The sequence below is a fragment of the Mus pahari genome, chromosome 6 (genome assembly GCF_900095145.1).
Source record: "Mus pahari chromosome 6, PAHARI_EIJ_v1.1, whole genome shotgun sequence".
Taxonomy (NCBI): domain Eukaryota; kingdom Metazoa; phylum Chordata; class Mammalia; order Rodentia; family Muridae; genus Mus; species Mus pahari.
Window position 1 is genome coordinate 72,107,322 of NC_034595.1, and position 25,821 is coordinate 72,133,142.

The window sequence follows — 25,821 nt, forward strand, 5'->3', positions numbered from 1 at the left end:
GTTGTGAGCCACCATGTGGTTGCTGGGATTTGAACTCTGCACCTTTGGAAGAGCAGTCGGGTGCTCTTACCCGCTGAGCCATCTCACCAGCCCTCCTCTTACCTTCTAAGTGTGGTATACTAAGCTGCCTCCCTCCAGGAGCCATATAGAACTTCCTTAAAATTCTACTACCCTATCTACTTAAACTGGCTACTTGCTCAAACAGGAGACCCCACGTGCTTTTGAATGTCCAGCGTGTTAATGTAACAGACTCTTGCTGTGCATCTTTTTAATGGGGATGTAACTGAGGAGTCTAACTGCTTAATATGTCACTAACCCTTTCTCCACAGCACTATCACAGAGTCAGCAAACACAGATGCAATGTACGCAATGAACACTGTGTCATAGCCACAATGCAGATTATTTTCGGTTGGAATTCGCAGGCAGAAGAACAGAAACAGACAATGACTCATGGGATGAACAGTTATATAGACAACTGTACCCAAGAAAGCTGCCACCTACATCCCATAATGACATCAGATGACAATGGCAGAAAGGGGGTAGTTTTCTAATTTATCTGGAAATTTGCTATATATATAATATCTGGAGATTTGCTACTAAGGAAGCACCTTACACAATCAAGAGGACATTGAAAATATTCCACACATGGCCTGCTTGAGTATGGGCATGTCCAGCTACATAAACAGCAGCCCTGGCTGTGGAGGTGACAGCACGACTGCTGGCATTTCATTAGGCTCTCCTAAGAGAAATTCATGTGTCCATGAACGTACACTGCCATACAGATGATGCGGGCACAATGCTCAGGCCTCTTGGACTACTTGGCAACCACCAAGCTTGTCATGCCTGTAAGACATAAAGTCCCACTAGAGAAGCAGATGGACCTACAGTGCTAGATGCATACAAAAGGGTCTAAAGCATAATACATATTCATAATCTCAAAGCCATAAAAAAGTCACCTGGAGAGGTGGAATTTTATTGGCCCCTGACTAGCTACCAAATTCTAACCCTTACACTACATAATATGTAGTCAAATCACCTTAAATAATAAACACACACACAAATGCACACCCTGCAGAGGCTCTGTACATAACTGCCTCCACTTCCTACAGTGCAGCTCCCTAAGTTCACGTGGCAACAGCCTGTGTACCCTTTCAGACATAGCTCAATTGCCTCTTTAAAGCTGGGACTTCCTGAGGAAGCCATTTTTGCCTTATTCAGTGCTTTTGCTGTTCCTGGACATAAGGCCATGGTTATCTGATTTACACATCTACTTCCCCATTAGAATATAAAAGCTTTGAGATCAAAGATTTCATCTTTGAATCCTATCCTATGTCCCTTGCACAGTGTTGGGCACAGAGTGATTAAAACTTTTGTTTTATTGGGGTGTTTTCTTGTTGTATATTTTGGTCTCTCTCTCTCTCTCTCTCTCTTTGGAACTCACTTTGTAGACCAGGCTGGCCTCGAACTCAGAAATCCTCCTGCCTCTGCCTCTGCCTCCTGAGTGCTGGGGTTAAAGGTGTGTGCCACCATGTCCGGCTCTACAGGGCTTCATGTAGACTAGGCTGGCTCAGGATGATCTTGAATTCCTAATCATCCCACTTCAGGATATATTACTGAATATGTACATACACACACACACACACACACACACACACACACACACATGCAGAACATTGAATCTCCAGTCTACAGTGAGCTCTTTTCCTCTTTGCCACTGGGTGCAATTTACAGGGAAAGCAGAATAAACAAGGAAGCGCCCCTCTCCCTCCAGGGAACAGCCTTCATATTGATACTCTGAGATGATTTAATGGTAGCTTTGATAAATCACTTCCAGTAAAACTTGTCAATATAATCATGACTGTGAGAATTAAGATACATCTACTATAAAAACTCATAAAGATATCTGACCTTAGGTAGAGGAGGATATGACAGCAAAAGAGCTGGAAATGGGAAGCAGAAATTCTGTCTACATCTGGTGGATTTTAACCTCAAGAAGGTTAATAAAAAAAAGTGTCTGCATTATCATATGCCACAGACATATAGCTGAAATACTTAAAATTGACAGAAAAGTTTATGTTCTAAGGAATGACATTAAGAAACAAGGGTATAGCCATTGATATAAAGCAAATAAAAGGAAAGCTAAAGATTAATGTTCAAAAGTTAACACCGGGCTGCTGAGATAACTCAACAGGTAAAGCTCCTTCCTGCCATATCTGCCCATCTGAGTTCCGTCTCAGGATTCACAGCATAAACAGAGAACTGATTCCTACAAGGTGTCCTCTGACTTTCACACACGTGCTGTAGCATATGCAGGTGAACACACATACACATACACATACACACACACAATTAAATTGAATTGCATTTCTAATTTTAAAAGGTTAAAATTTAAAGCTATTAGAAAACGTTCACACAAAGAAATTCGCTGGACTAATCTTCCATACATGTTTGAAGAAGCAGGAAACACCCAGACTATCCCCAAGGGTCCTGGAGAGCACATTTGCAAAAATGTCACAACTCCCATATATAGGAAATGGTTTTGGCTTAAGGACCAGGGGATTACTGTGAGTCATTCTAACTGTGGCTTCCAGTAACCAGAGTATTTTAAGGATATAAAGTAAAAAATGCAACAAATAAAATCAAGATAAAATAAATGAAATCAAGAATGGTAAAAATAGCCAGACACTGGTGGTACACACCTTTAATCCCAGCACCTGGGAGGCAAAGGCAAGTGGATCTCTTTGAATTTGAGTCCAGCCTGGTCTACAGAGGAGTTTCGGGACAGCCAGGCTACACAAAGAAACCCTATCTCAGAAAAAAAAAATGTATTTATTCTTATTTTATGTGCAAGAATGTTTTATTTGCATAGATGTCTATACACAATATGCACATGTCTGGTGCCCATGGAAGCCAGAAGAGGATATTAGATCCCTGGAACTGGAGTTACAAATGGTTGTGAGCCAGCATGTAGGTCCTGGGAATCAACCTTGGGCCCTCTATAAAAGTGCTCTTAACACTGAGCCATCTCTCCAGCCCTTGTGCACACTTTTCAAAGAAAACTTCCACAAGAGAAGCTAGCTGTCTTCTAAAACACTCAAGAATATCCACCAACTTACTAGAAAAACAGCCTGTGTATATAGCCTTGAAATACTGTGGAAGCTCTTTCTACAGAGCTTCCATTCTGTGTACATGGACAGAGAATCTTTATGGTGTCTATGTTATACTGTTGATTGAAAATTCCAAGGCACAAAAGTGCTGAAAACCTATACGTTTAATGTCATTGTTTAATATCCCCATACACACATCTACAAAATAAAGAAAATGATGATGTTTGTCCTTGCATATATCATCTCTCAACGATCAGGTGAGGGAGGCTGAGGAGAAGGTTCAGCAAGTAAAGCACTCACCCTGCAAGTGTGAGGACCGGAGTTCAGATCCCCATAACTCACCTGAAGGCTGAGTGGGCATGGCAGCCTGCCTAAAATCCCAGTGTACAGGAGGCAGTCAGGGCATCATCAGAACAAGGTGGCTAGGTTAGCCAGAATCAGTAACAGATTTGTCCCCATAAAAACTGGAGACTGACTAAAGAAGACACGCAATGTCAACATCAAGCTTCTACACAAAGTGCACATGCATATGTACATATGTGAGACATGTACATCCTCACACACATACATTTAAAATGAAAGTCAAGTGAGGCAAAACACTTGGGAGGAAGAGACAGGAGGATTTCAGCAAGTTTGCCTCTAGTCTGGTCTACACAGAAAGTCCCAGTCCAGCCAAAACTATGTCTCAGATACACAGGTAAGAAATTGGGGACAAGGGTGCAAGCTTTGGGGAGGCAGAACAGGAGGAATTCAAGAAGGAAGATCAGGAGTTCATTTAATCAGCTACAGGTCAAGGCCAGCCTGTTTCAAACACAGTACAAGGGCAGGTAAGAAATGGCTAACAGGGGCTGGTGAGATGGCTCAGTGGGTAAGAGTAACCAACTGCTCTTCCAAAGGTCCTGAGTTCAAATCCCAGCAACCACATGGTGCCTCACAGCCCTCTGTAACGAGATCTGACTCCCTCTTCTGGAGTGTCTGAAGACAGCTACAGTGTACTTATATGTAATAAATAAATAAATAAAACATTAAAAAAAAAAAGAAAAAGAAAAGAAATGGCCAACAGTGGTTATATACCCAGGAAGAGAACAAAGGTAACTATGGGTCACCTTAGGACAATGATTTTTCATTCTGTTGTTTTTTTGATTTTTTTGAATTTCAAACCACATGAAATCTACTTAAGTGAAAATATATAGAGAAGATGAAACAGAGGCAGTGGTTAGGTAATTAGAGGGAAACATTTTACAGATGTAATGGAGAGGGACTGGGAAAAACTAACAAAGCTCTCAAGACAGCAAAACTGCTCAAGGCGCTTCAGTCTCACTCATGTTCCCTGACCCTGTCATGTCTCCCATGTCCACACTCTGCTCATTAAATGGCTCTCCGACTCTTACAAACCTTGACACTGGTAATGTCTCAATGGTGCACAGGAGTACGCAGGTCATCAGAAGGGTGGACCTTCCAACACCAGTCTCTGAATGGATTAATGCCAACACATTAATAAACATCTGGAGCTGCAGAGCTAAAGGCCCAGCCTTGGGCTACTGTGACCCCAAGTACAACGGAAATACGATGGAGCCAGGTCTCAAGCAGCCAGTTACCAGAGATATACCTGGCTCTTACATTAGTTTTTCCTCATTTATCAACATTGGTACACCCTCTAACTTTATCATTGCTGAAATCAGCCCATGTAGGTATTACTTTGCAAGCTGTCATGATAAGGAAACTGTGCTTTGCGCTAAGAATAAGTCACAGCATTTGGGAAAGCGAACTTTTTGAGGCAGGGTCTCACATAGCCCAGACTAGTCTCAAACTTGAACTTCTCATCTTCCTTCCTGCCTCCAACTCCTGAGTGCTAGGATTACACAGGCAGCCACCTCAGATGGTTTAAATTGTGACATTTTTGTTCGTTTGTTCTTTGACACAGGATTTCTCTATGTAACAGCCTTAGCTGTTATGGAATTCACTTTAGAGACCAGGCTGGCCTCCAACTCACAGAGATCCCCCTGCCTTCCCCTCTCAAGTGTTGGGACTAATGGCGTGCACCACAACCACTAAGCATCGGCATTTTCTTTTTTTTTAACAAAGCAGTGTCAAAGCAGTCCAGGACATTTGGAAGCCTGGTTCAACAGGCCTTCTACTGAATAAAGAGAGAACGGTGCCTGCTTAGTCTCTACCCCAATGCTTAATGACATTATTTTAAGGATCAACTAACAAGTATCACCCCTAAACATGATGTTAAAAGAAGAGTCAGGGGACTAGAAAAGTTACTCTGTGGATCAGAGTTCATAGTGTTCTTTAAGAGACCTGAGTTCAGTTCCCAGCACCCACCTCAGGTGAATCCCAACCACCTGTAAGTCCAGTTCCCAGGGATCCAACACCCTCCTCTGGTATCCATGGACATTGCACTCACATATGCATATGATTTAAAATAAAAATAAAATGTTTAGGAAACATAATTTTTCCTGAAAATAGATAAATAGAAACATCAGGCGACAAGATGGCTCAGTGGATAAGGAAAGGTGCTTGCCAGCAGGCCTGACCATTTGAGTTCATTCCCCACATGGTGGAAGTTGTTCTCTGTCACACACACACACACACACACACACACAAATAAATAAATTAAAACATAATATTAAATTTTAAAAAGAGAATTTATTGCCAAAGAGCTATTTGGATCATTATAAAAGTATCCACTTATAGGTCTGTAGTCCAGGCAACATCAATACACTAAATACTAATATATGAACACTCTCCAGACCTTGTCTGGTAAGCTCTCAATTTTCTGAAAAGGACAAGGGGAAAACAAAAAAAAAGTAAACTCAAACTCAAATCTTATTTTAGTGAACAGTCTTCTAACTCTTCCACCAACTGCTGGTCCTTTTTATCAGGGCTGAGCAGGTCTTGATCTACTAATGCAAATGTCTCTTTCCCACCCTCTGAGAACTGCCTACATATTTATCACAAAACCTGAAAGTGGAAAAGAGGAACAAAACGAAGGAGGGGTTAACTGGCAGGCCTGGCTGAGCTTGAGCTTTCGGCAGTTAGATAAACAGGCCTCAGCAAAAGCCAGTTTGACAGAACTGAAAGATAGTGGACACACGGGCAGCTCTTTTTGAATAGTGGCAAACGCGTTGAGAAGAATTCCTAACTTCAGAGCATTCAGGATCCAAGGTTTTAGCATCAGTGGCAGACAGCGACTAGGCTTTGTTGTTGGTGTCGTCTGCTTTTTACATCTTAATTATTAACTTGGGGGAGATTGTACATGCATGTACTAGAGTCCACGTGGAGGTCAGGAGACAATGTGCGGGAGCTGGTTCTCTTCTCCTCTTATCCTGTGGATCAAACTCAGGTTGTCAGTCTTAGTGGCAAGCACCTTTATCCACTGAGCCCTATCGCAGGTTACTAGTTCTCATCAGGAATTAACTAAGTTCTATGTCTGATTATATCCAGTAAGGCAGTGGGTGATTTGGAGGAAGACCTGGTAAATTAACTCTCTCTTCCCCAAGGTATATGTTATTGGAATGAGCAAGCATACGAACAACGTGAGTACAGAGGAGGGGGTGGTCCTAAAAATCATCAACAATGGCGTCTGCTCAGTGGATGCCTCGCTGCCACTTAAAACTGTCAGTGAGAACATCAGAGGATTTGAGTAGACCAAAGATGCTCCTACACTGTAAACCAAACCTTCCAGTAGATCTAACTAGAATCAAGCTACAAGAAATTTAGACTCTTTAACATAAATTGAACTCCTGCTAATGCAAAAATTCAGGAGAGAAGTCTGGGGACCTGCTTTGCTGACAGTTCACTGCATTTGCCTACTGGTAGAGGTCACTAAAATTTATTGCTAGGAGTCTAAATCAATGCATCATCATTCTTGCGCCCTCCTTACATAACCTTACTCTAAAATAAACCATAATCACATGAAGTATGGGTTAAGTATCTATTGCTTTTCTCAACATTAATACACACACACACATCTGAATGCTTTATACTACTTTATACCCATATGCTACATGGCAAATTCAGGAAATGAACTAAAGTGAATACCCCCTCCCAATTATAGCTGCCCCTATCTACAAAGCTGTATAAATAGTTCACTAGTAAATTTTTCTATCATATTGACCTTTAATTGTAACACAGCATGAACCTTTACAGGCACAGGAAACAAAGGCCAAGTGGTTGTGGCCAATTTATAATGACCCTTCTTCCTATTTCATCTCTAAAGGTGTAATCACCAGGGAAATAACGAATTGGGGGAATTCCTTGCTTCCTTTTCTCCCTGCTTGAATGGGTCCTGCACTACAGTCCGGGTCTGCTAGTTTCGCTCACCACACACGCATGAGGCCTCCACAGCCCAGGCTAGACTATCTAGAAATCCGCACTGTGTCACTGCATACGGTAGCTACTTCTCAGTGCACACGACCTGGGTGAAGAAAGCCACCTAAGCACTCAACAAGGTGATAAAATGACAGGAGCCGCTAACGAAATAGCAGACAGCAAGGAATGCCACCTTTAAATATCATTTCGACAGTTTTTCTCTTCGTCATCTCACCTTCCTCCTCGCCACCCCCACCCCCACCCCACTGCAGCTCACCCACAGCTTTGCCAAGTGAAAGGCTGCCAGCTCTGGATGACAGCGAGCCCAGAAGCCATTCAGAGTCTGCAACATAGACATTCTCACCTGAACACACCGGGCAACCCCACCCCCCACTCTATACCATTCCCACTTCGCTGACGCGCTCACACACACACACACACACACACACACACACACAGTCGCCCACACCAAACCCCAAGCCCCAAGCCCGAGGAAACCCAGCAGGTTCATGAGCGAGGGTGGCTCGCGTTGTCATACGAAGAGGACTCGCCCTGAACTCCAGAACCCCCTCCCCACTCAGGCCATCGCAGCTCATCGCCACGCCGCCGCCCCGCAGCTGGCCCCCCACCGGCGCTCCGGACGCGTTACCTTTGGACTGGCAGTCAGCACAGAACTTGTTATCTTCCTCCAGCAGCAGGTTGGCCAGGACCGCCTGGTACCGATCCACGTCCTTCACCGACTTGCCTGTCATGGCCAGGGTGCCGGCGGGGGCAGAGGGCAACGCGCCCCCTGCGCCCCCCAAGAAACCCTGTCTCTGTCCGGGGCTGAGGCCTCGGGGTCCCCGCCCAGGCGGTCCTCTCGCCCGGCCCCAAGCAGCCCCGGGGTCAGGGCCGTCAGCCCCCCGCCCCGCAGCCCCTCAGCGCGGCGCCCTCTGGCGGGCTTCGGGCAAGGCACGGACCCGCGGAGGCTGCGGGACCCCAGAAGCTGCCTAGGTGGAGCGAGCTCCCGGCCTCAGGCGTGCGGGACGCACACTCGACCCCGGGTGTTGAGGGTCTGCCCGCTGCGCTTCCCGCCTCGGTTTCCCTGGCAGCTGTGACCGGCTCTGCCGCCACCTCCACCGCCTACTTCCGGCAGCTCTTCCTCTCCACCTCCACCCAGCCCAACCCGCGCATGCGCCCCGCCCACCGCGCCGCACTGGGCTCTTCCCTTGGCTCCGCCTCCTAGGAGCCAATCCGGGAAGAGCCGGGGGCGGGGCTTGGGTGGAAGCGGCAGGAGGGAGGACACGCCCCCTGCATGTCCTTGGAAAAGAATGAATGAAGCCCAGTGGAAAGGGAGGAAAGTGAAGAGAATAAAGTGAAGGGAACGACTAACATTTACTGAGCTCATACTGTGTGCCAGGTACTGCTCTAAGCGCTTTCTATCAATTATCACAGTATGCTCTTCACAGCAACCCTTATGAGATGTGTATTTATTATCCTTATATAATACAAGGATTGTGGCTATCCCAGACTCCTTCAGGTTAGTCTTTCCTTCAAGAGACAAAAGGACTCACCCTCTGACCCGAGTTAAAGAGACATTACACCCTCCCTCGTGATCACTTCTAACTTGGAATGCCTCCTGACGCTGATATACATTAGCCTTCTCTGTGACTACTGTCCTTTTTGAGCATTGTTCTGACCAGTGTCTAGGCAGAAATTTTCTTTCCTTTAAAAAAAAATATTTTTGAACAGGTTCTTCCTAAGTAGCCCTCGGTGGCCTGGAACTTTATATTGTAGATCAGGATAGCCTCAAACTCACAGAGATCTGCCTCCAAAGTGCTGGGATTAAAGGTATGTGCCACCATACCTAGCCTCCTTTACGTGTGTGTGTGTGTGTGTGTGTGTGTGTGTGTGTGTGTGTGTGTGTGTAGGTGCCCAAGGAAGCCAGAAGAGGGCATTGCAGCACCTGAAGCTGGAGTTTCATGTTGTTAAGAGCTGATGGATGAGCTGCGTGATGTGGGTTTTGGGGAAGGAACCAGGGTCCAATGACAGATTACCAAACTCTCTCACCTGCTGAGCCATCTCTCAGGTTGTTTGGGGAAGAGCCAGTTATAGAGTAACATGGAATAAGCAACTACTTAAAAATGGTTATTAGATATTATTTTCCAAAGCTTCTCTTGTTACAAATAGTGTCTAGTAGCTGTTTTGAACCCGAAGCCATCTTCCTGTGTATGCATTCCCTCCCTTCACTCGTCAAATTCTTACAAAAGGCTGATAGAAAACAGGACGTGCTAAAGGGAAAGAGGATGCTACTTGCTGATTTGTGCTCTTAAGGGATTCTTCTGAAGGCTAGAGTACTAGACCAGGGAGACCAGCAAGACAAAGTGTTTATTTACCTCTAAGGCAGCACTCTTGTCCATCTCACTTTCTCCCAAGACCAGGCTCCCCGCAAAATGTTTATATTATATATTTATTTATTGTATATTATAATATATTTATATATCTTAAAGGGAAATTAAAATATTTGTTACATTGTTAATCAGAATAATTTATTCCTGTTCAAAATCTTTTCATTCTAGTGAAGTCTCAAAGAACTTACTTTCATAAATGTCCAAGTTCATATAGTATTTTCCTAAGACAGGCCCATCAGATTCGATATTCTCTTAGTCATTTTTAAATATTTATTTGATTTTATTGAGACAGGGCCTCACTATATAGCCCTGGATGGCCTGAATTCACTATGTAGTCCAGGTTGGCCTTGACCTCACAAAGTTCTGCCTGCCTCTGCCTCCTGAGTGCTAGGATTAGAGAGGCATTGCAACATGCTGGCCTTAAGATTTAGTTTTAATTTTTAACTACGTGTGTGTGTGTATGTGTGTGTGTGTGTGTGTGTGTGTGTGTGTGTGTGTCTATATGTGGGTCTATACATACAAGTTCAGGTGCCCTTGGAGTCCAGAAAAGGGCACCCAATTTTCTGGCACTGGAGTCATTCACAGGTGGCTTTGCTCCACCTGACTCCTCTTGTATGAAGATCTCACTGAACCATGCTCACCCGTTGAAAAGGCCTTTGATAGCTTCTCATTTTGTTCTACTTAGCTGAGACTGCACAATATGGAGACGAGGCACACATACCATGAGGTCAGATCACCTGGGCTGAGATCCAAAATTTGAATTCTGTTTGTGTGGCTTTCGCAGGTTGCTTAACGTCTTGCCTTGGTATTTCATGTATGAAGTAGGAATGATAATGGTGCTAACTATCTGTTTCCTGGGATTGATGCAAAGCTTCTCAGGGCTGATACCTGCAATGCATTTAGAACAACTCTCAGCACATAATGAGTGGTAGACAATCAACACCTGTTGCTAAATATGTCTGGCTTCTGGCCTTATCAGTCCATGCTAGGGTTTATTTCCTGATCTGTTTGTAGACAGACATAGTCAACGGGCCAAGCAGAAACATGTTGCTTTATGTTTGAAGCCTTAATTTGCTGTTTTGATTGGAACACACTATCCACAAAGGACAGACAGTCAAGACAGACTGAAGCAATGACTGTAGAAAACATGCCCTTGCTTCTGGTCCCTGCAAGGGCAGCCCTAGAGCTTCCAGGTTAGACTTCGTAACCAAAGCCTGAATTTATTTCAGATAAGCAAGAGCTCGCCACTAATCAGAAAAAGATCAGAAGTAATGAGGAACAAAAAAAAGGGGGTCTTGCTCTAAGTTATTAAGTTGTTTTCTCACCAAACTGTAACTTAGCTAATCCTACATAAAAAGGATTCATCAAAGCCAGATATGGTGGCACATAGGTGACCCCAGCACTTGGTAGATGGAGGCAGGTAGCTCAGGAGTTTAAGGCTAGCCTCAGCTACATAGTGGACATTAGGCTATCCTAGGTTACAGGAGATCCTGTTTGTTTGGGGTTTTTTTGTTTGTTTTGGTTTGGTTTGGTTTGGTTTGGTTTTTGGTTTTTCTTTTCTTTTTTTTTTTTCGAGACAGGGTTTCTCTGTATAGCTCTGGCTGTCCTGGAACTCACTTTGTAGACCAGGCTGGCCTCGAACTCAGAAATCCGCCTGCCTCTGCCTCCCGAGTGCTGGGATTAAAGGCTTGCGCCACCACACCCGGCGGTTTTTGGTTTTTCGAGACAGGATTTCTCTGTGTAGCCCTGGCTGTCCTGGAACTCACTCTGTAGACCAGGCTGGCCTTGAACTCAGAAATCCGCCTGCCTCTGCCTCCCGAGTGCTGGGATTAAAGGTGTGCACCACCACTGCCCGACAGGAGATCCTGTTTTAAAGCAAACAAACAAACAAGCAATAAAGAAAAAATTCAAAAAAAAAAGAGAAAAATTCATAATACTTGAGGCATATTTATTTATCCGTTCCCTTTCTGGTTTATTTTTGTAGCAGAGCACCTTGCACCACCTGGCTCAGAAATGAGTTTTTTCCTAAGCTGCCATGGTAGAGTGAGCTCTTCAGCAAAATGCCCAGACCGTGATTCTAGTAGTGCTGTGGGGAACATGTTTGGACTGCTGCCACGTGGAGCTTTTCATCCCAGCATCTTCTAGCTAAGAGATAAAATCTCTTGAGTCATACAGTGAACTAAAATAGTTTCCAACCCACTGGTTAGTCAGGGTACCAATTTAGGGTAATACCAATTAAATGGCTTTGTCATTAAGCAAGCTGGACTAATTTTCTATTTTCCTGTCATCTCTTCGTTAGCTGTCACAGTAAATGAACTGTGGATCTCCAGTGAATCTCAGAAATTCACTGTGGATCTCAGAGCCTATTCAGCTAACTCCAGCTAACTCTCACTTTTTTTTTTAGATGTGACAATGTGCTGTGACTTCACTGTCAGCCTTGAGAACTTGGCTGTACAGAAGCAGCAGCCAGCTGTGAGCCAGCCTTGCTTGCCTGGCCCTTCTCTCCTGCTGGAATTCCCACATGTCCACTTCCACAGCCTGACTCTCAGAAGTGCCTCTGCTTGCCACTGCTGAAGGTGCCCACTAGGACAGAGTTGGTGCTTTACTTGGTGGTGCTATGTCCTGATGGTCACACTACTTGGGATTCCAGAAGATCAGCAGCCACTCTTTCCTTCCAGACAGAGAATGGCTTCTCCTCATCTGTTTACACATTGTACTCTGGACTCCAAACCATCCCTGTTTGTGGACAGTCTCATGAAGTCTTTCCTGTGAGCCTGTTGGCTGGCCTTTGATCCTTTCCCCATCGATGTGGAAACCCAGTTCCAATGCCAGGATTTCATGCTATGCAAGTCTGCCATTTTCCTTAGGACAACTTGTGTCCCCAGCTCTATCAAGCCTCTTTGTCTTCCTTTCTCTGTCCTATAACTACTCAGTGATATGGGTCCTGGGAGAGGAGGCTGGGCCAGCTGTGTATTGACTATAGCTCAGTAACTCACTGCTACCACCATGCCAGGATGATCGTGCTAGCACGATCTCCAGCCACATGCAAGAGCAGACAGCATCCATCCGAGAACTGTATCAATAGCTCCTGCATTTTCAGGGCCTTACAGGGATTGGGTAAACACACCTGACCAAGGCCTCCTGGGAGAGACTCTGAAGTGTAATGAAAGGAAATCACCCAGCACCACAGCATATAAACTGTAAAAAGCAAAACATCGGAGGGTTGGGGAGGAGACCAGAAGTTTCCAGAAAGGAAAAACCAGTCACATGTAGAAGGAACAGGAAGGAGAATGGCACAGAGTTCTCAACAACGGCAGGGGAAGCCAGGAGACTGTGGAATGGTGCCTTCAAGATTCTGAGAGAAAGAGTTGCCAACCTAGAATTCCAAGCTTGCCACCCTGCTGTTCTAGAAGGACTGTGGAACAAGGGAGTTTCTTTCTTTCCTTTTCTCTTCTCTTCTTCTCTTTTTCTCTTCTCTTCTCTTCTCTTCTCTTCTCTTCTCTTCTCTTCTCTTCTCTCTTCCCTCTTCTCTTTCTCTTCTCTTCTCTCTTCTCTTCTCTTCTCTTCTCTTTTCTCTTTTCTTCTCTTTTCTCTTCTCTTTTCTTTTCTCTCTTCTTCTCTTTCTCTTTCTTCTCTTCTTTCCTTTTCTTTTATCCTTTCCTTTCCTTTCTTTTCTTTTTTCTTTTCTTTCTGTTCTTGCTTTCAAAATTGTAGCTCCCCCTGTGGCTGTGTTCTAAAGCCCCACACACTCTATCTGCCCTTCATCCCACCCTGGGCCCCAGAGTCACTCCAGTGGAGAGCATCAGCCAGATCCCTGGAAGGCAAGGTTCTGGTTGTGCTCAGACATTAGTCAGCAATGGGCACAGGCAGGAAAACAAAGCGATGCTGAGTTACTCGGTTTCTCTGCTTTTTTTCCTGCTGCTAGAGGCATTTCCTTCCTGTGCTGACAACAGCATTCCTTCAAGGACCTTCTCCCACCACTATAGCTCTTAACAGAGATCTTCCAGAACCCTCCCTGTTGCCCCAGAGTTTGAGGGTCACAGCTTTCTGCTGATGCTAGCCTCCAGATAACAGCACAGCAGGGCTCTTCTTAGAACTCTCTTCAGCTGCCTCTTTCACATTGGCCACGGGCTTCTGATTGGCTCCTACCCAAACCACCTCCTGGGTCTACACTATCCAAAAGTCAATGCAGAGAGATACACCAAATATGGAAAACAGAGATAATGTCTCTTCCCAGTTACATACACTATCCAAAAGTCAATGCAGAGAGATACACCAAATATGGAAAACAGAGATAATGTCTCTTCCCAGTTACATAATGGTCGAGCCCAGGGTGAAGGTCATGAAGAATGGACCAGCAGGACAGAAGCTTTGGCATGGACTGAGCCAAGACAGTGAAGCTGGTAGATCAGCTAACATGCTGGAATTTATTAAGAGGATCTCTGATCAAGCTGGATCTTGATAGAGTACCTCTCTAATTCCAGCCCTCCAGAGGTGGAGGCAGGACAAGTCCAAGGCTTTGTGTTACACCGTGAGCATAGTGAATTTGAGGCCAGCCTGGGCTACATAGCAAAACCTAGCTGAAAGGGGGGGACTCCCCCTCTCAAGGATCCATCATTCATTGGGAGATGAATTAATCATAGATTCCTAGACAATTAAAACATTTCAGCACAGAGCAACCATTTGGCTCCAAAGAAAACAAAGGCTTAGCTAGCAAGGAAAATTGGTAAATCTAGTGGTCAACATGATATGATTATAGGTAGTGAACAGTAGCAAGGTATTGTTACACAACTATATCAGGAAATCATTGGAGAGAGACTCTAGGGATAGAACAAAGAAATGTGAATCTATATCTTGCTTAGCAGGAAGAGATAAACGAAGATGGGGGGCAAATCAGGGTAATTTAACATGCTGTTTATTCAAACCCCTCAATTACCAAAGCAAGCTCCTTAAGAGTTGAAAATAGTTACTTCAAAGGAGGGGGTGGAGTGGAGGGGGTCAAGTACATAGAGGTGGAGGCGGGCGGGCAGTGCTGGCTGGCTGACATTATAAACCCTGTACAGTGAGTCTTGAGGTTTAAGGTTTTTTTCTTTAAAGGTTTTATGTGTGGGAGTGCTTTGCCTGCCTGTATGTATGTGTGTCATTTGTGTGCCTGATGCCCTCAGAAGCCAGAAAAGAACATCGGGTCCCTTGGAACTTGAGTTACAGGTGGCTGTGAGGGAACTGTAGCACAGCCCTCACCAGTGCTCTTAAGTGCTCAGGCATCTCTCCAGTCCCCTTGAATTGCTTGTAAAATGAGTTTTAATTGAGGTCAGAGGACCATTTGAGAGTCAGCTCTTTCCTTCTCCACTAGGTGGGTCCCAGGGATTGAACTCATGTGGCCAGGCTTAGAGGCAGGCGCTTCTACTCACTGAGGCTTCTCACCGGTCCTCTTGAGCAATTTATTTCATTTTGAGTTTGGGTTTTATTTGTTGTTTGTTTTGAAACACGGGGTCACAAGTAGCCCAGGTTGGCCTTGAATTTACTAACTTCCCAAGTATGACTTCCAACTCCTGCTCCTTGTCTAGAACTTGTACTAGGACTACATATGTGAGCCACCAAAGCTGGCTTATTACGCAGTGCTGGGCACCAAACCCAGTGCTTTGTCCACACCAGGCAAAACTATGCCAGTTGAGCTACATTCCCAACTCCAAGTTCAGAAACCTATTAAATGGAAGTGAAAATAAATCCAACTGGGCTTAAACAAATGATAGTTTATTTTCACTGAACAGGAAATTCAGAAGCAGGGCAGTCACACTGACACAGCTCCCTGACAAGGCCATCAGCATCAGGGTGGTGTCATCCTACACTGCCTTGCTCAAGTTCAGAGATCCTTAGCCACCAGATGAGCAGCATCAGCATCACCTGGGAGCATGTCAGCAATGGGAGTCCTCTCTCCAGATCCTAAGAGAGAGAGACAGAGACAGAGAGAGACAGAGACCATAAACAAACGAAAGCTCAACTGGGCCAGTCCTATGGCTCAACAGGTGCCGCACTTGCCAAATGTGATGAGCCAAGTTTGATCCTCAGGAACCACATGGTGGAAGGGGAGGATTCACTCCTGAAAGTTGTCCTCTGACCTCCACACACACATTGTGGCACCCATGTACCCATGTGCCCCCTATGCACACTGCAAACACACACACATAGATAGATAGATAGATAGATAGATAGATAGATAGATAGATAGATAGATAGATAGATGATAGATAGATAGATAGATAGATAGATAGATAAGATGTGTGGGTGGATGGATGGATGGATGGATGGATAGACAGACAGACAGACAGACAGACAGACAGACAGACAGACAGACAGACAGATAGATAGATAATGTTTACAAAAAGGAAAGCTTCTTCACCTGACTGTTCACCAGTGACGATGTTTGGCTGTCACACACCCATCCTTGAGCCCTTTCTTTAGCGGTCATATTTCTGAAAAAAAAAAAGTGCTCAGCTGAGTGGGGCCCAATAGACCTGCAAAGAACGTCCTTAGGCCAGAAATCAAGTTGGCAACTTCCCTTGACTCCCTGGTTGGGCAACTTGCCCAAACAAATTTCACAACTGGTTTCAGAACAGGAAGTGGGCCAGATTTGCAAATCACCATGCACACCTATACTGCACAGTCCTGCCACGGCTTTGTTTCTTCCTAGGAAACAGATGTGTCATCCATTGGCCCCAGTGCTGCTCTTTTGTTCCTGAAGTGTGAGAGAATGCAGCTTCCCAGGCCTCTTCTGACCTGGCTTTAGGCTCACACTGTCATGGAGTAGGGACCTCAGGTTAACACACTGGCCTCTGTTGAAGGAGGTTAGCCTTATGAATCTCCAAAATGCTACAATGTGTCCAATTTGATTTCAGTGATTCGAGTGCTGACTCATCGGCTGGTGATCCTGGTCACCCTACTGAAGGCCTTCACTAGAAAACACATGGCTTCCTGTTTGTTTGTTTGCTTGCTTGCTTGCTTTTGACAAAGTGTCTAACCCAGGGTGGTCTCAAATACCCATATAGCAGGGGGTGACCTTGAACCTCAGATCCTCCAGTCTCTACCATCTCCTGAGTGCTGAGATTTCAGATGGGTAGCACCAACCACATCTGGGTCAAATAATGTATTTGAAAGTTCAATGCAGAGTATTGATAGCTCAGCAGGTAAAGGTGCTGGACACCAGGCCTGACAAACTAAATTCAGTCCTTAGAACTCACATGATGGAGTTCCTCTGACCTACACACACACACACAGAGAGAGAGAGAGAGAGAGAGAGAGAGAGAGAGAGAGAGANAGAGAGAGAGAGAGAGAGAGAGAGAGAGAGAGAGAGAGAGAGAGAGAGAGAGAGAAAGAGAAAGAGAAAGAGAGAGAGACTCTTAAGGATGTAAAAATACCTTGTATCTGCTTTATGATACATAGTAGTGATTCTGCTTTACCAAAGCTGAGCATGGTAGTGCAAGCTTGTAGTCCCAGGTATGTTGGAGGCTGAGGCAGGAGGATTGCTTGAGCCCAGGAGCTGGAGACCAGCCTGGGCAACATAGCAAGACCACAGCTCAAAAAGCAAACCAGCAAGCCTGAGACCTGATGGCTGGAACTGACTTTAAATGAAGGCCTGGCCATCAGGAGAATGCCTTAGAGAGAAAACTGAGGTTGAGAGGCCAAGGATCTGTTGCTAGTACGATCAAAAGGTCTGAACATTCTCTGAGAGGAAATGCTTTTGAAATTAAGTGTGTGACACACATATCCCCTCAATCACCTCAGTGAAAGCCAAAAATAAAAATGGGTTGTCCCGTCTTGAGCCCTGTGTTGGCTTGAGCCTATTTTCAGTCTCTATCAGGTACTCAAATGCTTTTACTCACACTATTATTTAATTGTATTTTACATGCATTGGTGTGAGTGTGTCAGATTCCCTGAGACTGGAGTTAGGGATGTGAGCTGACATGGGTGTGCCGGGTATTGAGCCCAGACCCTCTGCAAGAGCACCCAGTGCTCTTAACCAGTGAACCATTTCTCCAGCCCTATAAACAAACATTTAAAAGATCTTCCTGTAGAAGAGTGTCAGAGAGATATAAGATGAAGAAGGGCACCTTGAATGAAAGAATGTAGGAATCTTCTAGAAACTTGGAAAGGATGAGAAGTGGATTTAACCCTAACATCTTGACAAAGAATCATAAGCTGCAGAGAGAGAGAGAGAGAGAGAGAGAGAGAGAGAGAGAGAGAGAGAGAGAGAATGGACACCAAGAGTCTAACTAAGGAGCAGGTAGCACTGGTGTTGTGGTTCGGTTAATACATTGCTATTCTAGCGTGCGCAAAGCCCTGGGTTCGTGTGGTGATTCCATAGGAACAGGAGGAAGCAAAAGGACCAGCTGACCAAACGTCCCACCTAGTGACCAACCTGAGATTCTATTCCACGGGGAGGGGAAACATGCAATAATATAAGCTAAAGAGGGTGGTGTAGTGGGGATGGAGAGGAGAGGGTGGCTCAGAAAATATGTGTATGTATTTGTCTTAACCAATAGGGCAACGGGTGGAGCTACTGGCTGTGTAGGTCACACAGGAGGAAGAGTGGGTTTGTGGGCAAGAAGATAATTTCATTCTGCACATGGGGAGTTGGTGATATGTGTGGAACATTCCAAAGACAGTTGCATAAGTAGGTCTGGGGCTCTGTGGAAAACAACCAATAATTAAAGCCAATGGGGTGGATAAGATGGCCCAGGCAGAGGGGCTGAGGGTGTATCTCAGTGGGTAGGGTGCTTATCTAGCACGCTCAAAGCCCTGGATAATCCCTGGGTTCTGTAGCCAACACTTTATAAAACAGGCATGCTGCGGTGATCCCAAAACCCAGGAGGCAAAAGCAGGAGGGTCAGAAGTTCAAGGTCATCCTCAACCACATAATCAGTTTGAGATCAGCCCAGGATACACGAGACCCTGTCACAAACAAAACAAACAAGCAAACAGCCAATATATAAGGCCACTGAGGTGGCTCGTTGGGATAAAAATACCTGCTATGCAAGTCTGGTGACTCGAGGTCTCTACATAAAAGTGGAAGGAAAGAACTGACTCTGCACTTTGTCCTCTCCCTCTCCCTCTCCCTCTCCCTCTCCCTCTCCCTCTCTCTCTCTCTCTCTCTCTCTCTCTCTCTCACACACACACACACACACACACACACACTAACAATGATTTAAAGAAACCAAACAACCAACACATACATGGTTCTGGAAGAGCATGGCAAGTTGACAAGTGAGAAGAGGAAGGCAGGGCAGACCTTTGAGCAAGAGCCAAGCCAGCCTGTGCAAAGGAGAAACTCCACGGAGGAAGTAGAGAGACAGGAAACCAGAGACCAGAGAGAGGACAGCCGCCCTGCAGGTGGTCGGGGCTGGCTCAGGACCAGGGAGGAATTAGGTGGAGCCTGTGATTGGGCAGACAGGACCAGAGCCAGGTGTGGCTGTTCTGAGAAGTCTGGAGAAACCGGATGAAGTGCTACATACCTTTAATCTCCGCACTAGGAAGGCAGAGGCAGATGGAGGCTAGCCTGGTCTACATAGTGAAGTCCAAGACAGTCTGAGTTACATAGTGAGACCTTGAAAAGAGGAGAGGTGGGAGCTGGTAGTTGGTGTTTGGGGTGTTTCTTGAGCACAAGAGCGTAGCCACACTCTGGGGGAGCAAACCTCTGAAGACTAGGCCTAGCTGAGCACGGAGCTGCTCCCAGGGCAGTTCGGGCTCCTTTTATGTACTATTTTTTTTCTTTTCTTAGAGATTGGTGTGGCTGGCGTGCCTGAAATCTCAGCATCAGGAAGGCTGAAGTAGGAGGACTGTTAATTCTAGGCCAGCCTAGGCAACAAAGTAAGCCCCTACTTCAAAAAAAATAAATAAATAAAAGCAAGCAGCTGGAGAGATGGCTCAGTAGTTATGAGCACCTGCTGGTTTTGCAGAGGACCGGAATCTGAGACCCAGCGTGTATGTAGGTGGGCATCTCATAGCCTCCTATAACTACAGGCAGGGGATCTGTTGCCCTTTTCTAACCTCTGAGGGCACCTGCACTTATATATACATCACACACACACACACACACACACACACACACACACACACACACACACACACATTTTACACCTTTAAGATAAAGCACACACACACTTGGGAGGCAGAGGCAGGCGGATTTCTGAGTTTGAGGCCAGCCTGGTCTACAGAGTGTGTTCCAGGACAGCCAGGGCTACACAGAGAAACCCTGTCTTGAAAAAACAAAACAAAACAAGAACAACAACAACAACAACAAAAGATAAGCAAACACTCCCAAAGAGACCCACCCCCTGCTCTGCTGCATCCCCTGCATGAGGCTAAGCAGCTGAGACCCCTCTCCAGCAGGGATGAGGGACTGGCTGTCACTTACTGTCTTCTGAATATGTGTTTTTCTTCCTACCTTTGCTTACAAAGTGCCTTCTGCCTAAAGTAAGCATCTGAAGCTTCCTGGGCGCCATGCTAAACATGCCTTGCATCTAAAGAGGACCTGGTATATGCACGCATGCTCTCCACGTTACAAATGAGGACAAGGAGGATCAAAGAGATGAAGTGGCTTACTCGCCCCGGGTACACTTAGCCATAGTAAAATGAGACTCTAAGTGTATTTGAATCCAAATTCTAAATGTTTTTAATTATCTTTAATTTTGTGTATGTACAATTTTATGCATATATGAGGATGGGGTGTGTTGTGCAGTTGTGTGACTGTGGACGCCAAAAGTGGCTTCAGATCTCCCAGAGCTGCAGTGACAGGAAGTTGTCGGCTGCTCAGTGTGGGTGCTGGAAACCAAACTTGGGTCTTCAGTAAAAGCAACGAGCTCTTAGCTGGGTAATAGTGACACTCCCAGCACTTGGGAGGCAGAGGCAGACAGAGTTATAAGTTCAAGGCCAGAATGGTCTACCAGAGTGAGTTCCAGAACAGTCGGTGCTACACAAATCCTGGAGGGCTGCCTAGTTCTGGTTCTTAAAAGCCACGATATGTCCCCCAACGGAGTTGTTTTTGTTGTTGTGTTTGTTTGTTTTTCTTTGTTGGTTTGTTGCTTGTTTCTTTGTTTTGGTTTTGGTTTTTTGAGACAGGGTTTCTCTGTGTAGACCAGGCAGGCTTTGAACTCAGAGAGATATGCGCCGTTACCTTCTAAGTGCTGGGATTAGACTAAAGGTGTCCATTGCTGTCATCACTGCCCAGCCTGAGTTCTTTTTCTAAGACAGGCCATTTGTGTGTCAGATCACACACGCACTAGTGGGAATTGGTTCTCTCTTTCCACCACGTGGCTGGAACACAGGTCCTCGACCTGGGCATCGGGCACTTTGCGCCTTCTCTGCTGAGCCATCTCACTAGCTCTGCCCAAACTGTGTTTCTCTCGTGTTTGTCTCCTTCCCCTAGAGCTCCAGAGAAATGGGCTTATTAGTCACCAGCATGAGGTGCTGTGAATGATGACCACGAGGTGGCGCCACAGCACCAGCCAGCCTGAATCGCTTTGGAGGTGTCCGAGCTGTCTTGATGCCAATTAGAGCTTAGGGAACTGAAACATTCCTAGAGTTTCCCCGGCCTCACATCAAACTTAAGATTTCAAGGAGTCTTCTCTGAAAGTTCCGAACCAGCTAAATAAAAACTTGTAGCAATCTTGTGACATTTCTGCCCTCTGTCATTTCTTTCTGTGTCCCGAGCTAATGTCTCGCCAGCAAGAACACACTCGGACAACCGGATTCTTCTACAGCAAAGCTTTATTGCTTCATCGGGAGGAAGACCCCTAGCCCCAGAAATGGTGCTGCTTATATACACCTAGCATGGCGTGTCTGCACCTGATTGGTTGCTCGCTCATCGCCTCATTGTTACGCCCCGGGATGGGCCGTGACTTGGCGCGAATTCACTCTTGCACCTGCGCACATTGCTTATTTACTAGTTAGGCACAGCGGAAGCCGACGCCATCTTGTAATGGCGATTGCTCACGGCTCTCCACATCTCTGTACATACCCATATCCCCATGCTGTGGTCTCAGTGGAGAGGGGAGCAAGTCTGGTCACTGGGAGCCATGTGGAGCAGGAAACAATGGTAATCACGCAGATGTGTGTTCTTGGGAAAGTCTCTTCCGCCAAGCCTGTCTTATTTGGCATTAAACAAACGGATATAAGTCAGAGCTGGAAACAATACTCAGTGGTTAGAACACTTGCTGCTCTCGCAGAAGACCCTGATTCAGTTTCAAGCATCCACACAATTGCTCATAACCATCCATAACTTCAGTTCCAGGGGATTGAACATCCCTTTCTGACCTCTGTGTGCACCAAGAGCTGCATACGGTGCACATGCAAACCTTCAAGCAAAACACTCATACATATAAAATAAAACAAAATAAGTCTCATCAGGTGCTAACTCCAGCACTTGGGAGACAGAGGCCAGCAGATATCTGTAAGTTCAAGACCAACCTGGTCTATAGAGTGATTTCCAGGATAGCCAAGGCTATACAGAGAAACCAGGTCTGAAAAAACAACATGGCTGGAGAGCTGTCTCAGTGGTTAAGAGCACTGACTGCTCTTCCAGAGATCCTGAATTCAATTCCCAGTAACCACATGGTGGCTCACAACCATCTGTAATGGGATCTGATGCCCTCTTCTGGTATGTCTGAAGATAGCAATAATGTACTCATATACATAAAATAAATAAATAAGTCTTTAAACAACAACAACAGGCTGGAGAGATGGCTCAGAGATTAAGAGCACTCACTGGCTACTCTTCCATAGGACCTGAGTTCAATTCTTAACAACCACATGGTGGCTCATAACCATCTCTAATAAGAGCTGGTGCCCTCTTCTGGCATGTAGGCATACATGCAAATAGACCACTGTATACATAATAATAAATAAATATTAAAAAACAATAACAATAGTAAATTAAATGAACAAGTAAATAAAAAAAAAAAAAACCCAGACACGATCAGAGGATGTACCTCACTGAGGAATAACAAAATTCAGACTGAGTATTTGGGAAGTGTGGCATTGAAAGGGAACATTCATTATGGCTAAGGCAGGGACTCTGTGCTTGATAATTTCCCCAGGCAGACTGAAGAGTGGGACAAGAGATGTAAGTCTCAGATTTGTGAGTTCTTTACGATATAAATTCAGTCCTAAAGAGGGGCTGGACATCCAGCACAAATGCCAACTGCTTAGCCAACATGATAGAAGCCCAGGGTCTGATCTCCCCAGCACCTCTTAATCCATGCAATCCCCGTGTTTGGGAAGTGGAGACCAGAGGGTAAGGAATTCATGGTCGTCCTCAGCTACATAGAAATAGAGAGGAAGGAAGGAAGGAAGGAAGGAAGGAAGGAAGGAAGGAAGGTGCAAGACACATACATACACATGTACACATAAAGGAAATAACTATAGCAGAAAATGTTTAGAAGAAACAAAATAGAATTCCAGATGAAATGTGTTAGCTTTCACAGGGAAGTCAAGGGAGAGTTAATGTGAATCCACAGCACTAATAAACTAAGTATCTCCGCTGGAGTACAAGCATGTATTTCCAGAAGGAAGGATGGGAAGGGAGGGGGGAAAGGAGGAGGACTTTAGGTGATAGATACTTTGTAGCTACTGAGAGCGAGGCTACAAAGACGGTGTCTCTAGGGTGTCAATATTTAGGTCTTCACAGTCCCCTTTATGTTCCAATTTCTGTCTTGTTGGATCTGCAGCCACCCATGACCTCAGTGAAGGACTTCTCCTTTGCCCAATGTTATGTGCACCTACTATACAAGGAGATGCTTAGTAAAGGCTAGTATATTGCTGAATTGGCAGGTTTTCATTCTAGTCTTGGTTGGGTGAGCGGCATAATGCCAACCACCCACTGATAACAATCATAAACTCTGGTTAAAATGTACAGACGGCAACAGTGTCTAATGAAGTGGGGCTAGAGAGACTCAGTTAAGGACACTTCTTGTTCTCACAGGAGACCAGGCTTCAGACCAGTGGCTAATAACCATCCGTAACTCCAGTTTTAGGGGATCCTGTGTCATTTTCTGGCCTCTGCAGGTTCCTACATGCATATGATACACATACATACACACCCAGGCACACACACACAATTGATGATTGATTGATTGATAAGCAAATGAAATGACTTAAGGCTCAGGAAGGTGGCCCAAAGTAGCTATCAACTAGAAAGTGACTCATCATTTAAAATAGGAGATCTGGGGCTGATGACATGGCTCAGCAGGTAAAGGCGTCGGCCATCAGCCTGCCAACCTGAGTTCAAACTCAGGAACACATATGATGGAAGGGAGAGTAAGAAAGCCTCAATCAAACCAACTTCCACAAGCTGTCCTCTGACCTCCGCATGCTTGCTGCAGAGTGCAGCCCCGCCCCCCAATAAATAAAATGGAAAGATAAAAAAAAAAAAGTTTCTGTGAGCTCGTGAGGTGGCTCAGAAGTTAGGAGCACTGGCTGCTCTTCCAGAAGTCCTGAGTCCAATTCCCAGCAACTTATGAGCATCTATAAAGGGATCTGATGCCCTCTTCTGGTATGTAGGTGTAATGAAGACAGAGCATACCTATATTTTAAAAAAATACTTAAATTTCAAGAAATGTTTTAGTAAGAGTTCTCTAGAGGGCCGGGCGTGGTGGCGCATGCCTTTAATCCCAGCACTNGGGAGGNAGAGNCAGGNNGATTTCTGAGTTCGAGGCCAGCCTGGTCTACAGAGTGAGTTCCAGGACAGCCAGGGCTACACAGAGAAACCCTGTCTCGAAAAACAACAACAACAACAACAACAACAAAAAAAAAAACCAGAAAAAAAAAAAAAGAGTTTTCTAGAGGAACAGAACCAAGGGGATGAACACACACACACACACACACACACACACACACACACACTGTTTTAGTTAGGGTCTTATGAAGAGACACCATGGCAACTCTAATAAAAGAAACCATTTAATTTGGGCTGGCTTACACTTTCAGAGGATCATCCATTATTATCATGGTGGGAAGCATGGCAGTCTCTGGGCAGACATGGTGGTGGAGAAGGAGCTGACAGTTCTATAACTTGATCAACAGGCATCTGAAGGGGACTGTGTTCCCCACTGGGCAGAACTTGAGCATAGATCTCAAAGCCTGCCCCCAAGTGACACACTTCCCCCAAGGTCACACCTCCCAATAGTGTCACTCCCCATGGGCCAAGCGATCAGACTCATGACTCTATAGGAGCCATTCCTATTCAAACCACCACACACACACACACACACACACACACACACACACACACGTGTGCGCGCATGTATATCAATGTATATCAATATGTATATAAATATATCAATATCACATATATATATATATATATATACATATATATTCAGAATTTATTAAGTGAGCTTAAAGACAGAAACAACAACCAAATTGTACCCGAGAACCCAGAAGTTACTTGGCCCTTGATTCTGGGAGCCTCAACAGTCAGAGGAGTTCTAGCACAGCTGTGTTTCATTGGTGTGTGACAACCAGTAGCTTCTCAGACCATGAGGCAGGTGCCTCAGAAGTTTCAGTCTGGCACCAGGAACCCAAAGGTTCCTGAAGATAGGCTCGTCTACCATAAAAGCTTGGAGGAATTGGTTCTACTGTTAGCAAAGGAATCATCATCATCATCATCATCAGCAGCAGCAGCAACAGCAGCAAGGGGGCAAAGCCACTCGGCAACAAGAGGGAGGCCAAGCAGAGAAGAGAGCAGAGGAAAAGTTTTAAAATCTGGGGAGCTACCAGACGATATCACCCCTACATGGCCTTCCCACATCAATCACGGCAATCAGGACAATTCTTTAGGTGAGGCTCCCTATTCAGGTGATTCTAATTTGTGGCAAGTTGACATTAAAACCAACCATAGGCCGGGCGTGGTGGCGCACGCCTTTAATCCCAGCACTTGGGAGGCAGAGGCAGGTGGATTTCTGAGTTCGAGGACAGCCTGGTCTACAAAGTGAGTTCCAGGACAGCCAGGACTA

The 25,821-nt window shown here is 45.4% G+C and overlaps 1 protein-coding gene across 1 annotated transcript in view; it reads right to left on the reverse strand.

Moving 5' to 3' along the window:
* Smap2 (small ArfGAP2) overlaps nucleotides 1-8,563 on the reverse strand; it is a 49,442-nt gene extending 40,879 nt beyond the window's left edge. The window contains exon 1 of the mRNA XM_021199743.1: nucleotides 8,074-8,563. Within this exon, the coding sequence (XP_021055402.1) occupies nucleotides 8,074-8,176 (103 nt within the window). The 5' untranslated portion in view covers nucleotides 8,177-8,563. The remainder of the gene's footprint in view (nucleotides 1-8,073) is intronic.
* Nucleotides 8,564-25,821: the final 17,258 nt, after the last annotated feature.